At 34.2% G+C, this 19032-nt stretch overlaps 2 protein-coding genes across 2 annotated transcripts in view; one reads left to right on the top strand and one right to left on the bottom strand.

The window, feature by feature from the left end:
* Positions 1–19032, bottom strand: part of LOC117324421 (autophagy-related protein 2 homolog B-like) — a 75939-nt gene that overhangs the window by 45284 nt on the left and 11623 nt on the right. The window contains exon 12 of the mRNA XM_033880271.1: positions 18737–18887. Coding sequence (XP_033736162.1) covers positions 18737–18887 — 151 coding nt within the window. The remainder of the gene's footprint in view (positions 1–18736; positions 18888–19032) is intronic.
* On the top strand, positions 1086–12124 carry LOC117324422 (slit homolog 2 protein-like). Its single transcript, XM_033880272.1, has 2 exons — positions 1086–1378; positions 3025–12124. The coding sequence occupies exon 2, from the start codon at positions 3074–3076 to the stop codon at positions 5900–5902; it is 2829 nt and encodes a 942-aa protein (XP_033736163.1). The 5' UTR covers positions 1086–1378; positions 3025–3073; the 3' UTR covers positions 5903–12124.

Below are 19032 nucleotides of genomic sequence, written 5' to 3'. Positions count from 1 at the left end.
AGACATTAACCATTGTTGTTGTTGTTGTTGTGTCGTAGATACCCTCGATGACTTTCCGAGGCACCGCTTCGATGAGCGTAGAGTAAGGCACTATTTCCAGGGCGTAGTGATATCCTTGCAGTTTGCGGCAACTATATACAATATGTACACACAGTTCATTCAATGTTCATAGTCTTTGTGGTGATAAGGGTTTGGGGATCGTTTGTTTAAAATTTTTTTTTAAAATATTTAAAAATAATTAAAAGGGATAAAAAGAGTTTAATCTTAACTCTATCAGTATTAGTATTTGAGTAGAACCAATTGGGTTGTGGAGACCCCTACTAATTCAGCTGGTCAACTGGATTTTTTTACTTCTGCATAGGTGGATTGAGAATAAGTACTCCCGGCTGTGTAGCTCGATACTTGATGTAACGTTGTCATTGAGCTCAACAGTATGGCTTATTGCTTCATGAGAGCTGTCTATAATGAGTTGTGTAAAGAGCTCTGGATCCCCTAGGAGTTTTGGACAGTTCGATATGGGCTCTAGGAGCTGGAGTTTGTTCTTGACGGCATCTCTTTGCTGATTATACTGGTGGCATTCTGCTATGAAATGTTGTCTTGTTTCTGGGGCTTGTTGACAGAGTTTACAAATTGGGTTAACGGCGTACTGGTTGAAGACTGCTTTATTTAACTGTAGATTGTAAGTACCTGTTACTATCCTTGCTTTGACCTCTGCTCTGTGTATATCGTGACTGTTGACATGGACATATCTGTATGTCTGGTGAACCTTGTTTATGCTCACTGCATTTGGATTAAGGTATTTTAGGCTTTGCTTTGCCTCTATATCTGCTTTCCAGGTGGCTTCAATTTTCTTACATATTGCTTGATTTAGCAGTGATTTCCAGGAGTCTTCTGTCCTGTGTTCAGTCATGATGTTGTAAGCGCTTGGAAGATCATATTTGTGGAGGGTTCTTCTAACCAGCGAGAACCAGCTGTTTGCATCGATATCATGTACTGCAAGCTGTCGTAGCGCAATATCGAATTCCACTGTATTTGGGTTGTTAGTAAGTCTAAAGAATAACCATTATGAAAGTTGAAATGACACAATCTGAGCCAATATCACCTGTTGACTTTCAAGCGTATCCCTTTACAGGGAGTGGTTATTTTACCTGTACAGGTAAACTAGGACAGCCCAGCTGAATAGACCCGCCATATTGTATCTTACGTAGACAGGTATTTCACATGACTCACCTGTTGGTGTTTGGATGCAGTGCTATAAGGTGTGTTTACATTGAACCAAAGACTTTTCTATAATTTCCAGAGAAGATGTTATCCACAAAAGTACATATATGAGGATAATACAACAATCTGAAGATGGAGTAATGACAAGATAAAACAGGTGAGGATCTACAGGTAGTGACGAGATATATATGTATATTTGGAAATGACATCTACCATACCTGTGTGTACTGTCTTCAGACAATATCTTAGAAAGGTGTGACAGTTTAACTTTCTATAAAATTCACATTTCTAGATTTTATGAAAATCAGTCCAAATCTAAACAGTAAGTTTATAAAAGTAAAGGTTTCCTTTCCTAAGTATATACATATATGGAACAAACTACGCTATTATCTGGGATACTTGAAATTCCGACAACAAAAACCGAATTGAAATTAAACTTTTGTGACCATGACTATATTTGGATACGTATATGGAAAGTCCACATATACTCTGTGTGAACTGTTTAATTTACCAGAATGGTTTTAAAAGGCTGTAATATACAGGTAGATGATTTTGATGAAAATAAACAATGACATAAGTACAGTAAAATAGCTAAACAGACAGCATCTATACAACATCATGTCTGACATTCCACCATTTTCCTGACCTAATATCCTGTGTACGGAGATTCATATTTATTCTTAAACATTTATTTGGAAGAATAACAATACATATGTCTATTTACCTGGAATCATTGTATTTAGTGTATTAATATAAGGGGACGAGGCAATAGTGATCTAAATTCATATTCTTTATTTTCTTAAGTTTTACAACTGATCACAATAACAAGACATGACAATATTATGTTCATGACAACATAGACATGCATTACACAAAAAATAGAATTAAAATCAAACATAATTACTGGGGGTGCTCGATGTTTCAAAGTAATAGCATATGATTTCTGTCAGATTACACTCGGACACAATCAACACATGTACAGTACTAGTACTGCTGCCTCTATGTGTATATGTCACCTGCTTCCACATCATGTAATAAGTCAACAGGACCAAACTAAATCTATATCTTTATATAAACTTGAATCCTTGTATAGGGGGTAGGCTTATTGCAGTACAATATGACAGTTGTTTTACTGAAATGCTTATAAGGACAGAGGTATATATTAAGCCTTTTAATTACCAGATATATATGGTATATATCCACATCACAATTGTCATGTTTACCATTATAATTTTTACATTGACGTGAAGGATTTTTTTAGGATTAATACACTTGTATATAATTTATTTATTGATAATTTTAAAACTATTTAGTTTGTCCTTTGTGACCCTTTACTCTCTTTGTGGTATTAACCTATATTACATCATCTATAGCAAATCTTATTGAAGTAGTACAGTGTACTTAACATACAGGATTTATGAGTCCAGAAATACTAATCCGTATTTTACTGTTCTTTTAGAGATTAGGATAATAATGAACAGTCCAGATCCTGTTGTTAAATATTAGAGCGCTAAAATAATTATCAACATTGACAGGTACAATAAGGTGCTATCAATTTGTATGTCTGTAACTGTACAATCCTGTAACAGAATCCATATACAGAACCACAAAGAAACACTATTGCCACATCATGCTTAAATTCACTTAAATTCAATTCAATCTGGTTAACAAAGAATGACATTTGAGCTAAACATTCTTGAAATATTATCATATTAAATTTTCACATAATAAATGTCAAGCAGGTACAGCCTACACTATACTACAAGTTGAATACTAATATTCATTTGTATTTTCGTATTTCAGGAATCAAAGAAATAAAGAAAAAGGCTCTACAAACTACTTTCAAAGGAAAATGTTAGCTCTAAAGAATTCCGTGGTGTTAGTTGTACTGGTGGTAAGCATGGCAACGGTGGAGGCTGCCTGTCCTATCAACCTTTGTACCTGTTTTCCAAGCAAGGACAACCCATCACTGCAGGTCATCGATTGTCGAAACAAAGGTTTCACACAGATACCAGACATAGTAGTATCAACCGTCCCAGAAGCTTATTATGAACTTACCCTGACTGGCAACATGATTACCAACATTCCAAACGGAGCATTTTCAAACATCACTGTCAATGTGTTGGATTTATCAAACAACAAACTTGCACAAATTTCTGAAAATGCATTTCAAGGCTTAGAGTCTTCCCTAACAATACTTAAGCTTGGAGGAGACCAAACTTCGAGTAATCCGCCGACACTTTCCTACACATTTCTCAGCAGTTTGGTTGAACTTCTGGAACTTGAACTGAGGTACTTTCGTCTGACAACTATTGATCAAAATACGTTTCCAGTGTTAACGAAGCTAAATGATTTGAGTCTTAAAACTATGAAAATAGAAAACATTTTATCTAATGGATTTCAAAACAAATTTCCAGCGTTGAAAAGATTAGAACTTGTAGGTAATGTGGAGATGGGAAATATTCCAGTGTCTGCTTTGAGGTTCCTTACAACACTGAATCATTTAGTTCTCCAACAGAACAACATATCACTTGTGGCGTTTGCTTCATTTGAGACTCTCACAAATCTGATAGACCTCGACTTGTCTCACAATGAAATCACGATACTGGCAGATGACTGTTTCAGAGGTCTGTATTCCTCCTTAGAGTTTCTCAGTTTGTTCCTAAACAGACTTGACCAGAGCCGTCTCCAATCCATCTACACAAAGAGCTGGACAAACCTGGAACAGCTGAACATTGCACACAACATTGTGACGGATATACCCGCTGGATTCTTTACAAACATGCCAAATTTAGCCTACTTAAATTTGAACTTTAACAAGCTCACGACAATCAAAACAACATATTTCACAGCCTTACCAAGAATTCATACCATTGACATTGCTTACAATCCTATTACAACTATAGAAGATGGGTCTTTCTCTCAGGTTTCCACACTGGAACAGCTGGAAATTGAAAACTTGAATACCGCTAACAATCCATCACATCGCCTTAACCTTACCACTGCTTCAATTAGTGGCCTGGAAAACTCACTTCAAAAACTGAACCTTTTAAATACCAAGGTGGTTCAGGACGAAGCTTGGAAGGCCATCAAAACACTAAAGCAATTGAATCGACTAATTATGAAAAACTCTGGCCTATCAGTAATTCCAGATTTAGTCTTCAGCGATCACGTACATCTTGCTTATCTCGACCTGAGTAATAACCAAATAAGTGCAGTACGACAAGAAACATTTCACGGACTAAACCATGTACTGGGTACTCTGGACCTTCAACGTAATATGATAACTTCTATAGACGAGTGTGTGTTGAAGGACTTCAATGTCTTACTGCTTCTGTACCTCAATGATAACCCTACCCACTGTAACTGTACCATGAAGTGGTTGAAGGACTTGAATACCAATCCTCCACCTAATTCCTACATAAATGATGTATTCTGTGCCACTCCAGCAAACCTGGCAAACAGGAACCTGTTTGATCTAACTGAACAGGACTTGGGATGTGCTGGGTACGTTGCCCCAATATGTCCCGACTTATCATTGACAACAACACCAGCACCGCCACCGACAACCACACCAGTGCCCACCTTGCCCCTCCCTGTCCTGACCTCAACCATCACAGAGAATACAGAGAACAGCATCACCATATCATGGAACAGTAATGACCTGCGTCTGGTCTCTGGGTTCAAAGTCAGCCACACCAATGCCGGTGTTACCCAGGAGAGTCCATCTCTCAACAAGGGAGAGGTATTGTACATGATACCATCACTGACGCCTGAAACTCCATACAGGGTGTGTGTCCATGCCATCCTCACAGACAACACTCGAGCCCCGGTTGAGAGTTGTCATGACACCACTACACTAGAGGCAGTACCCCAACTTACCGCTGGTGTGGCCAGTACAACAACTACTACAGTCAAACTGACCTGGATCATCAGCAGTTCGCCTCTTATCACTGGCTTTTCCTTAAGTTACTACAAGTTTGGTACCTCAGACAGTCAGGTCCACATACCACTGGACTCGTCCCTGAGAGAGATTACCATTGAAGGCCTGGAACCCGACAACAAATATGAAGTGTGTCTGAAAGTCCTTCTAACTGTGTCAAGGATTGTGATTCAATGTCACAATGCCAACACAAAAATGGATCAGGTTGTTAACCCCCCAGGTGAGGCAGCTAACACTGGCCCCAATGGTGGGGTCATCGCTGGCGCTGTGGTAGGCTGTATTGTTGCTGTGGTGATTATTGTTGCCATTCTGTACATCCTATTTATCAGGAAGGGAAGTCCAAAGCAGCCACTGCCAACTGTACAACAAACATCCTTCAGCACTGGTGCCTTCCCAACAACAGATCACGCAAGACGTTTTGTGAAAAGCAAACCCACACAAAATGGAGGTGGGAAGGACATCCAAGTAATCTCAAGTGGTAAAATGGATCCTGATGATTCTAGTCGTATATCAGGAGGAAGTTATCAGTTCCTCAACGAAGGACAAGTAACACTACAGCCTATCCCATTCAACAAAATGTCTGGTGCTAACGGATCAAGTCAAGATTACGTACCACCAGGAAAAAATAAATATGCCAATGTTGGCTACAACAGTTCTCCCAAACCCTCCTTCGAGAAGCAAACACAGCTACATAAACACGTCACAGCCCCCAAAGGGGAGCAGCAGTGCATACACTAATGATATTGACAAACGCCCATTACCTACAGAACCGCATAGGGATGAATTTGGATTTACAAATAAAGGTTTCAAGTCAGAAAAGCCTGCAACATCTCCAACATCCCCAAATGTTTATCATGAAATTCCTATCTGAAAGAGGATGCATTAAGTGTTTAGAAGAGCTTTAATCCATGAGCTGTGGCAATCAGGCCCTTCCTTGAGGCCATGTATGGTGACTGCATGAATACCTTCACCAGACAAACAGTAACCAAGTTGTTATACTCGCCCCGTACTTGGAGAAGTTGTAGCAAGATTCCAGTATATATAATATATATACATAATAGCTAGAAAATCATTATCTACAAATATGTACAAGGATTTATGTGAACCACAACACTTTCAGAGGATTATCTCAAATGTGTGTATTCTATCATGGAAGTCCTTATATGGATATATATCTTAATGGAATATTGTGAATAACACTGAGGACCATTATAAATGGTTCTGACCTTCTTATGTAAGTGATGGTGTAATATTTCTCATCCAGAAACCAATGGACTAGTGATGACGTGATAATGTGATGTGTCCTCGTGGCACAGGATTACATGTATCTTTACTATTGTTACTTAGACATTGAAGTATCCTGTAACTTAATCTTCACTCATCGTATACCTAGAGGTCTTCATGGGAAAATGTAAAGCTTGCATTTACATGGACCCTATTTGTAATGGTTTACTGTTATAGTAAACAGTGATGTGGACCCTATCTGGGACCTTACAGTATGGGAAAGAGTGATGTGGACCCTATCTGGGACCTTACAGTATGGGAAAGAGTGCTAGTGATTTGGACCCTATCTGGGACCTTGAAGTATGGGAAAGGGTGATGTGAACTCTATCTGGGACCTTACAGTATGGGAAAGGGTGATGTGAACTCTATCTGGGACCTTATGGGAAAGAGTGATGTGAACTCTATCTGGGACCTTATGGGAAAGAGTGATGTGGACTCTATCTGTACACTGTCCTGAACAATATACTGAACTGACGTATCTGATGTATAGAGGGTCAAACACATATAGTTCTCAAGGATATCATCATGATATCCCAACAACTGTGATAGTTTGTACAGTGGGCTGCACCAAAAATATAATGTAACAGAAAAGGATTCTGTTGATTAATAAATCATTAATGTTTGATATGAATTATAAACTCTATGAAACTAAAGAAGAAAAGACAACGTAAAATTGATAAAAAAATGTACTTTTTAACAAACAATGTGTAATTTCTATTGGAAAATATAAAGTGAAAAATACATATTAATTTGAAATTAAGGAAGAAAAAATATAAAATTCTTTGAATTTTATTTTGACAATATGTAGTAGGCGTAATTATCACATGTGCTATATAAATAAAGACATGAGTGACGTAGCATATTTCTTACAATGTCATGTATATACGTAGGGCACATCTATAAACCAGTGCATCCTGATCTCAGAGAGGTTTTAATGATCGTGTAAATATCCATATACATAGTGCTATTACAAAGATCCTGATCCATTACATAGCTTTATTTCTACAAGGTGACATTATTATATATGTAAATATATATTCAGACATATTTAAATTGCAATTGTTATTTAGTATGTAAATAGTTGACACGATTATACAACATTTGAACTCAAGAAAGTTTCTATCTTTTTTTAATCACGTTTCTGAATAAAACCGATATACCTACATATCTGGTATATTTATGATGTTAACATTTTAAAATCAAAATATAAGTTAATTCCAAGGTGTCACTACAATGAATTTCTTATGTATGAAAGTATTAACTACTGTAACAGTGAAAAAACATGTTCATTATGGTATAACACTATTCCTCTTGAAAGATATTAAACAGTACTTTATGGTTGTTATCAAATATGTATTAAATGTCATAATGAAAAGCCTAATATATAATTAGAAAATGTGCCTTTCAATCTACCAGTCCATCCAAGTGTTAATATTTTTCTATCAAAATGTTTATATGTTGGATTCTGAAAAACAGTGATGTCTCTTATGCACTAAATTCATAAAAACCACAAATTAACATACATGTATACCATATCTTCAAATGAAACAAGCAACGAAATCGAAAATACTTTCAAACAATTAAAATGAACCAATGAAATGACAGATTATATTTTTTCATCTGTTCTGTGCAGTCAAGTTTTATTGTGATATTATGTACTGATATTGAATTAAATTAAATTTTAATACATATGTGTTTCCCCAGAAAATGTTGTTATTAGATTTGCCAGCTTGTTAAAACTGCTGTTATCATGTTGTGCTTTAGATACGTGTTTGAAGATGAACTATGTAAACATCAACCTCCCTAAAGTCTCTATCAGGTACACAACCAACATAATAAATCTCACCTGTTATATATACATGTATATATATATAGCTAGTTATATATGCGAGTGAATTACAGAGCGCCACAATCATACCTCCAGGTAAACAGTAAAATACTACATTTATCCTGTAATAAGCCCAGGGACCAACATATCACGTTGATTCAAAGTAGGTGACTAATTAATTATAGTAGAACAGTGAAATACAAGGTTTTACTGAACTGTAAAAATCATGGACAGGCTAGCTCTTGTACTGTATTATCATGTCAATTAAACATGATGTGGCAATCATTTTTCACTCCTTATGCCTGAAAACTCTTGGGGAAAAATAGAATAAAGTGTTTTTAATAAAGTTGAAAATGAACTTAAAGATTTTAATAGTGTATCATTTAGTTTTTTTATAAGGTATACTGTAAAGTCCTCGATATCAATCAGTCAAGGTGACAAAATTATGGGTGATCAAGGTAAAGATGTATGTGACAATAAGATGACTGACAAGACCATATCAATGTTAATTACACTCGGGTAAAAATCTTCTGGTCAGGGTTTTATCTTAACATTAGTACTTTACATGATATTTACAGTCTTTGTAATTAATAAGTGAAATGCTGAAAGTTGTAGGGACCAGACAGCTGACCAGTGGGCAGTGTCCTATTATGGCCTGGGGTGGCCACAGCCAGCAGGTTTATATACCATCTGTGTCTCAATCACTGCTATATATATGTAGTTAATGTGTGGACCACCATGTAGGTATAAGTGTCAGACTGAAGGTAGAGCAGGTGATTTCTCAATATTTACTCGGGAATTACCCACAAGATGATTCAATTAGGTGTGATAACTACTAAAATAAACATTCAAAGACTGGGAACCCTAGCTAGGATAAATACACAAACTTATATAACAATGACGTTATGTAAAACAAACTCTCAGTAAGGTAGAATTTATACTGTAAAGAGACAAGATTGCACTATACAATTGTTGGTCATGAATCAATTAGTTCACAACTCATGTTGCTTCAGGCTATGGACATACGAAAGTGTTAACAGAAGAGAAATAAACACTTAGAGGCCCCGATGTATGCATTTACAAACACGTTATATAACCAACTTACCTGTCTTACCTATACTTCTTCCCTACATACATTAAAAGTGTTTTATATGATAATGTATGCATGTTTATATATATATATGCATGACTTAAAAGTGGGTCAATTATATGATGAATTGTATGTCCAGTTTAGAAAATAGTTGTGATACTCAGTATAGTGTGATGTCATCCGTAAACAAGTTATTGTAATTGTTTTCCTGTACACAAAGGGAGATATTTTATGTTTTATTACTCACACTGAAGTACAGCATTTGTGACTAAAGGTGACAGCATATAAAATTATACATTGTTGAGTAAACATTAGTAGGATTAGGATTCACCACCTCCAGAGTAGACCCCTACACAAATACAAGCCTAACACACACCCAACCCACACCTTACCCCTACACAAATACACATTAGAATTCACTTATTCTGTCAATATCAGCTACATGACATCAAACTCGTGTACCATATGTATCCTGCAATAAGTCCAGAGGGCGAATAACACTCTCGCAAAGAAAGGTGGTGGGCTTATTGCTGTACAATGAAATGATGCCCCCTAGCATTTCTACTCTACTCTAATGGGTGGGTATATTACTAGACATGGGCTTATTGCTGGATAGATACGGTACAGTACAGATTGTAATTAACATATTTATATATATATCTATGATATTCACTCTGTGTCTCTGTTGACTTAATCTATATAAAACATGTATAAACACTGTACGTTACACTTAAACATTCCTTAATCTATATAAAACATGTATAAACACTGTACGTTACACTTAAACATTCCTTAATCTATATAAAACATGTATAAACACTGTACGTTACACTTAAACATTCCTTAACGAATGAGAACGGAGAGTTAATTTACCTAAATTGATATTTTAATTGATCTGTATTGAAAACTGTATGTTGTACTACTTTAACCAGATATGTTATATAAATTAACCAGGTTTAGATATGTAATCTAACTATGTCAATCATAATTAACTCAATGATAATACAGCTATGTCACTGTGGTGATCGTGATTACATATCCTGTTCACCTTTGATTCAGTGTAGCTTTCTCATTATGTATACCTGGTATACTCATTATTTACGTGAGAGCATGTACTTATTAGTAAACATATCAAAGTAGCATGTATCATATACAAAGATTTTTTGATACATTAATTCTCATTGCTCTATTTGTTTTTAAGATATTGATCAAATTGTCAAGTTAATTGTTATATTTCTGAATTAATGAGAAAAAGCATCATATCAGCCTGTAACAGTTCTGTATTCAAGAATATCGCAAAGAATTGAAGATGATCAACATTTCAGTTTTGATACGTCAGAGATATTGTTTCTTGTTTTACTAACCCTGAAAGGCTATACTGTTACATACTAGTTATTTTACAGATTTACGGTAAATTTGTATCTTATTTCTCGTTTTACTAACCCTGAAAGGCTATACTGTTACATAGTAGTTATTTTACAGATTTACGATAAATTTGTATCTTATTTCTAGTTTTACTAACCCTGAAAGGCTATACTGTTACATAGTAGTTATTTTACAGATTTACGGTAAATTTGTATCTTATTTCTCGTTTTACTAACCCTGAAAGGCTATACTGTTACATAGTAGTTATTTTACAGATTTACAGTAAATTTGTATCTTATTTCTCGTTTTACTAACCCTGAAAGGCTATACTGTTACATAGTAGTTATTTTACAGATTTACGATAAATTTGTATCTTATTTCTAGTTTTACTAACCCTGAAAGGCTATACTGTTACATAGTAGTTATTTTACAGATTTACGGTAAATTTGTATCTTATTTCTCGTATTACTAACCCTGAAAGGCTATACTGTTACATAGTAGTTATTTTACAGATTTACGGTAAATTTGTAACTTTCCAGGAATACCTCTTCCCCCAATGATCAGAGAACATTATCTGATTTATATTAGCTTATTTATAATGTGTTTGCAACTTTTATCTAAATCTGAATAGGTAGTAATCAACATCTTGACATTCTTTATTCAGTTAGATATCTTCAGACTTTGAAGTATAAAGTTAAACATTGAACTTTATACAGCAATGACATGTATACATAGAAGCTTATATCACAATGACAAATGGCTTCTTCCTAACCTCAGAACGATATTGACAAAGGGTAACAGATATTCTACATTGCATTTTATTTGTCTCTAGATTCAATAGTATTATGATATTGAAAACTGATTTTCATTGTAGAGGTGTATACACACTGTATAAACTGGTATATACCAAAACTGAATTTTTATAATTGTTCACATCCACAGGCATATACTATCTATATAGAAATACCAGATAATCATTTTCTGGTTTCTCAATTCAATATCAAGGGCAACAACAAGCAAGGGAGGTAACTCTGCTTGTGTTGCCCTTAGATGCCACAATGTAAGAGCTATTGTATTATCAAAGATATATATATATATATATGTATATAGAAATGTTCTATCGTTTCCCAAATGTACAATATAGTCTAAGCAGTCTGATTAGGGTTAACAGGTATTTACTGAAGGGAAGTTTTCCATTAGATCACTAACATGATTGTCGTCCTTTAATTTGCTACCACACACAATTTAATGTTTGTATAGGTATTGTATTATTACTTGACAATTTTATCTGAGTTACATGTTATTGAAATATAAACAAACATATTGTGATCATTTTTATATTCAAATTCTATGAATTTTCAAGTACATGATGAATAAACAGTTTAAAAGAAAATTGTTGTCTCTTTTTTTTTATTATTTTTTCTTACTATTCAAAGTTTAAGCACCAATGAGATGTTGGCTACATGCCAATGTCCCCAGAGCAAGCCTCTCATTATATCTTAGACTCCTAGTTATCTTGTTATTCAAACATTTAAAATGTCAAACCACAGTGTATTGAACTATCAATGAATCCCCAAGGTTTAATTCATAAAATTTGTAGGAATTCAAGTATTTCCGGAGAAATGTAAGGATGTGGTGTTAAATTAATGAGTAAGCGACCTATCCCAGACCATAAAATATCCTATTACTGTGGTCATGTATGGTCCTCCACACGCTTATTCTGTCACAGTCCCGATATTTATAGGTACAAATCCTCCTGGACCGTTTGCTACTTAATTAAGTCACCTGTACACTGACCATTACCTGTGATGAAGTACATGCAGGTATGTTAGCTACATCCTGGGTCATATACACCTGTACACATGTCTGAGGCTGTAACTGACTGAGGACATTTATATAAAGGGTTGAACACTGATAGGTCACTCAATATACCACATTATATATACCTGGTACTGACAACCTGCCCAACATTTACAGCGAAATAATATAATCATAATAAACCATTGTTCAAACTTCACATGTTCTAATTTTGACACTTTGAATTTGAATACATATATTTCAATCACTATATAGAGGATAGTGATAGAATGCATTCATTCGGTTTTAATTCAAAATTTCCAAATACCAATTTATAAATATATATTTACATATACATGTATAAGCTTCTTCTTCAACCATTGCCAAAATGATCAAATATATACCGTACTTTTCTGAATATCCGATTAATAATTTCAAAATATTTTTTTCAAGAGAAATACAATGTTGGTGAGAAAGTCAAATAAAACGAGTTTAAATATGTATTTTATGAATGACTAGAAATAACTAGAAACACTTGTGTTATCATTGAGGATATTTAGTTATGAGATCAGGTCCATAAACATCTCAAGGAAAGTTTATTTACCTTAAACCTAAATAGCCAACAAACCTATACATTTACCTGAGTTTGTAAATGAAACATAACGACATATTTCAGTTGTGCGAGTTACCGTCTTGACAGCAACATGCAACAGGTCAATAAAAGGTTACAAACCATAAAGACATATTTCAAGATGATACCAAAAAACATTTCCCTCGGAGACACATAATAGTCACTTAAATAGCATTCACTGCAAAAGACAGTTTGAGGATACAGGAAAAAAAATCAATTCACCATCAATTACACAAAATTTCTTGTTGGCAGCATTTAATTTGTAATTGATGAGAGAGATTAGAGCTATCAAAACTGTTCTGTGATAAGAATCAGCGTACTTTTTATGTCCCACGGCCTTTTTCTACTCAGGTATGCTACCTAGCTGTCTTACCTAACACTAGTGATATAAATCACAGCAATAAAAATCCCCAAAGAACAAAATTCAGATGATTATTTTTTATTCTTATACGTAAATAAATCTGTCTGACCAATAAGATTCTACTTGTACTAGGTGAGGCTAATTCCAGGTATAGGAGTGAATATTTACAGGGTGTTTACCACCAATTCCACTTACACAGGAAAGAGTATACAAATTACTTTACTGGAAGAGTCTCACTTTCAACATTACAGGTGGGTAAGATGTTTACCTGTGTGGGACTTCTATGTACAAAAGGTCTATAACGTGACACCACATACACCAGACCTCAAACCCAACACACCCCCAGACTAACACAGAACCGGTGTTGACTCACACACCGGACTGAATGTCCTAAGATTACTTCATAGGTCAAGGTCACTGTACATATCCGTACTTTGGTGAATTATTAAATTTCTACAGAATAAGGTGATCACAGGTGAGCTCACGCCCGGAACACTTCCCCAAAAAAATTACGTCTAGTCTAGATCTGTTATGTATATTATAGCCGTTCGTCTGAGTTGTAGAAAATTTACATCCAGTCAGATGTATTTGATAGTTTTGGACAATTGATATTTCTAAATAATTGAAATGTTTGTTCATCTTGTAATGATTTTAATATGGTGACCGACTTCTACAAGGCTGAAAACTGTGATCATACTAGATGTTATTGACTGCCACTTTTGCTATAAATAAATCCTATTGTGTATGTTGATGTCTGCAGTCTTCCATTGATCTACACATATCTCTCCACAGCCACGCCAGCTGCTGTGTTGGTTGTATGTTTTTTTGATGACTTTCTCATCACCAGGTAGCTGTGTTTATATCTTATCTAATAAATCATAATTCATCAACTCTAAAGTAAAGTCACCCATTATTTGTATTAGGGATAATACCATGCCAACCTGGTGTGAAACTAGCAATTATGTATGTCAACACCTGGTAACCATGACTACTGGTAAACTGTTTGTATGAGTCATGTGTGGAGTTGACCTCCATACAACAGCTGGTCTCTACAAAGTCCTACAAATAGTGGTTTTACCAAATCCTTGACCTTCCTCTTATACAGATATAAAGTAGTAAGGTGATTCAATGACTATTTTTAACTTGATGACACATACCACTTGGTCAAAATAATACAGCTGAACAAGTTTATCTTAAGTAAATCAAACATTGATTGTGATAATATAAAGTGGATATTTTCACAGCATGATTAATACGGTCAGTTCATACATTGATCTGGAGAATTTTATAACTTTTATTTCTTTAAAAAAAAGGTTAAAAAATAGTGAAATTAAAAACTTTGAATAAAAACTGAAAATGAATTAACCGATTAATTAGTTTCTAAATTATTTCTCTTTAAATACATTCACATTTTCAATATGTACAATTTGTAGGTTAAACAGTCAAACTTTGCTATCTCAGCCTCTGATAACTCGATGACTCTGATTAACTCTAAATAAAAGTTGAGTTCTGACTATTTGATATAGAATAATGACTTGGGATATATCAAAGTTTTTTCATGACCCTGCTTGCTTCGAATATTCTAATGTGTGACAATATATATGAACTTTTGAACATAAGCCTTATCACAGATAAGTTATTGCTTCACTACACAATCACCTTTGATTTAAATTGGTAGGTATGACATTCATATGCAAAATTTCCCCAAGAGATCAATAGATTGGACATCATTATGTATTAGTGTTAACAGTGGTACAGTCATCAGTAGAGAATCCTATCGGCAGCTGTTACTGGGAACCCCGCCCTCTCTAATTAATTCATTACATCTTTTTTTTCCAATACATGTATATATACCATTGAGTCACTTTCATGATTTTTTTTCCAAGACAATAATTATTTAAATTTAATTTCAAAATCAAGACAGATCCGTTTTTTTTTCAATATCAGAATTACTTGGTGATATGAACCATACTAACAAAAAGCAATACTCCATCAGATAATTATAAGTTTAAGCATGTTATCTGTCACGATGTTATCTCTACAGACTCATCTGTATTGGTGTTTTTGTAATCTCTTCACCTTCATTATTACCTGCAGCGTCCTGAGTAAAGTGTTTTTAAATAATCATTTTTAAAGAAACTTCACACAACTGTTCCTTGCATTCTCAATTCATTTACTGCAAATGTACAGGTAGATTATGATCACAACTTAAAAAAAATATATATTATCTCCAGCTTCTTTCAGAGAAACACAAAGGTCTTGAATAAGCTTTCCATCAATGTCGATGACAGGGGAAATGTGATCTACAAAATGTAACCTATTATCTGACTTGGAAGTTTGTAAGAGATACATGTCTGCATTTCAACTAATGAATAATCATCTTAGATGTCTGTCTGTGATAGATTAAAGTCAATCTTTTGTACACACTTTAAATGCTAAATATCACAAACTTACAACGCCCACACAGACAACATTTCACAAATTGAAAACCAAACCAACAAGCCCAAGCTTAATATTGATTATTATTACAGGAAAACCTGAGGATATACTGGTCATCTGTGTAAAATTTATACTGACAATCTGTGTAAAATAATTAACTGGTAATCTGTGTAAAATTGATACTGGTAATCTGTGTAAAATTGATACTGGTAATCTGTGTAAAATTTATATTGGTAATCTGTGTAAAATAATTAACTGGTAATCTGTGTAAAATTGATACTGGTAAGCTGTGTAAAATTTATATTGGTAATCTGTGTAAACTTTATACTGGAGATCTGTGTAAAATTTATACTGGTAATCTGTGTAAACTTTATACTGGAGATCTGTGTAAAATTTATACTGGTAATCTGTGTAAACTTTATACTGGAGATCTGTGTAAAATTTATACTGGTAATCTGTGTAAATTTATACTGGTAAACTGTGTAAAATTTATACTGACAATCTGTGTAAAATAATTAGCTGGTAATCTGTGTAAAATTGATACTGGTAATCTGTGTAAAATTTATATTGGTAATCTGTGTAAAATTTATATTGGTAATCTGTGTAAACTTTATACTGGAGATCTGTGTAAAATTTATACTGGTAATCTGTGTAAACTTTATACTGGAGATCTGTGTAAAATTTATACTGGTAATCTGTGTAAACTTTATACTGGAGATCTGTGTAAAATTTATACTGGTAATCTGTGTAAATTTATACTGGTAAACTGTGTAAAATGTATACTGGTAATCTGTGTAAACTTTATACTGGTAATCTTTGTAAAATTTATACTGGTAATCTTTGTAAAATTTATACTGGTAATCTGTGTAAAATATACTTGTAATCTGTGTAAAATTTAACTGGTAATCTGTGTTAAATAATTAACTGGTAATCTGTGTAAAATGATTAACTGGTTATCTGTGTAAAATTTACTGGTTATCTGTGTAAAATAATTAACTGGTAATCTGTGTAAAATAATTAACTGGTAATCTGTGTAAAATTTACTGGTTATCTGTGTAAAATAATTAACTGGTAATCTGTGTAATTAACTGGTAATCTGTGTAAATTTTAACTGGTAATCTGTGTAATTAACTGGTTATCTGTGTAAAATTTAACTGGTGATCTGTGTAAAATAATTAACTGGTAATCTGTGTAAAATTTACTGGTTATCTGTGTAAAATAATTAACTGGTGATCTGTGTAAAATTTACTGGTAATCTGTGTAAAATAATTAACTGGTAATCTGTGTAAAATTTACTGGTAATCTGTGTAAAATTTAACTGGTGATCTGTGTAAAATAATTAACTGGTAATCTGTGTAAAATTTACTGGTTATCTGTGTAAAATAATTAACTGGTGATCTGTGTAAAATTTACTGGTAATCTGTGTAAAATAATTAACTGGTAATCTGTGTAAAATTTACTGGTAATCTGTGTAAAATTTAACTGGTGATCTGTGTAAAATAATTAACTGGTAACCTGTGTAAAATTTACTGGTTATCTGTGTAAAATAATTAACTGGTAATCTGTGTAAAATTTACTGGTAATCTGTGTAAAATTTAACTGGTAATCTGTGTAAAATTTATATTGGTAATCCGTGTAAAAACAGTGGAAATCTGTATAAAATTGCAGATTGTAGTAGTCCATGATCATCCTCTTAACTTTTCCATAACTGATGAATTTTCCTGTCTAACTTTGTCATTTTTGTATTAATTTGCTCTTTTATTATACCTCACTTGACATGGGGGTAATGTGGGGTTATTGTATTAAGTCAGTAGTAGTTACCTCCCTTCCACACATTACCTGCTACTGACCAGCATGGTTCATGAGGACCGTCTTTACATATTATTAATTCTGTGACTTGTAATCAACCTTGCCAGTACATTTAATATGACATGTAGGATATTCTGTCTCCTCCTCCGACAGATACTATAATAGCTGTCTGTTTCTGAGCTGTAAGGATATAAGACTCCACAAAGCAGTCATCATTATCATAAATAGACCAGAAATGTGTAATAAACTAAAGTGATACAAAACAACAATTTAGTGTTCAGTAATCACTACTTGGTCATAGGTGTGTAAGAAATCATGAGTCAATTTAATGAAGAAAACAATTAAGCCATATTAGGCACTGGCGGATTTAAGGGTGTGTGTGTGGGGCACCCCCGACCCCCCTAAAATTATCAAAGTAATACACTAGAATGCAGGAATTTGAATTTACCTGCTAAATTTTTTCCCGGGGGAGTAGACCCCCCTGTAATTTGGCACCCCCCCCCCCCCCCCCCCCCCCCCCCTAACTGAAAATCCAGTATCCGATCCAGTTAGGTCATCAAAATTATTCTATAGGAAATGTACTCCAAAAGTTGAACTTATCCTAGGTGTTACCTAAAAGGAGCTATTATTGATGTATATGGAAATAACTTTTAAGATACTCTTACAAACTATATCCTGGAGTGTTTGATGTATATGGAGATAACTTTTAAGATACTCTTACAAACTATATCCTGGAGTGTTTGATGTATATGGAGATAACTTTTAAGATACTCTTACAAACTATATCCTGGAGTGTTTGATGTATATGGAGATAACTTTTAAGATACTCTTACAAACTATATCCTGGAGTGTTTGATGTATATGGAGATAACTTTTAAGATACTCTTACAAACTATATCCTGAGTGTTTTTCCCCATATATTATATAACTTTGATAACCAATTTGTCACCTTGGACAACAACACTCACCTCTGTGTACTCTGGTTTCACGCTCTCATTTCTGCGGTCAAATAAACATTCCACAGCCTCAAACAGTCCGATGGTGAGGTCTATCGTTGTACTATAATGTGTTGGCACCGTCTTCTCTACACACTCCAGGTTCAACGGCTTCCCCACAAATCTGTAACCAAAACATTTTTATTAGAAGCAAAATCAGCAAGATCTGTTTTAAGCCAGAATGTCGCTGTGTAATACCTCTTCCACTTTTACAACCTTTTTGTATATGTATTATTGGATTAGAGAAGGGATGTTAGGGCAAAGATCAG

The sequence above is a fragment of the Pecten maximus genome, chromosome 3, assembly GCF_902652985.1.
Source record: "Pecten maximus chromosome 3, xPecMax1.1, whole genome shotgun sequence".
In the NCBI taxonomy this organism is placed as follows: domain Eukaryota; kingdom Metazoa; phylum Mollusca; class Bivalvia; order Pectinida; family Pectinidae; genus Pecten; species Pecten maximus.
The sequence above is the reverse complement of the archived record's forward strand: the minus strand, read 5'-3'. Positions and strand labels throughout refer to the sequence as shown.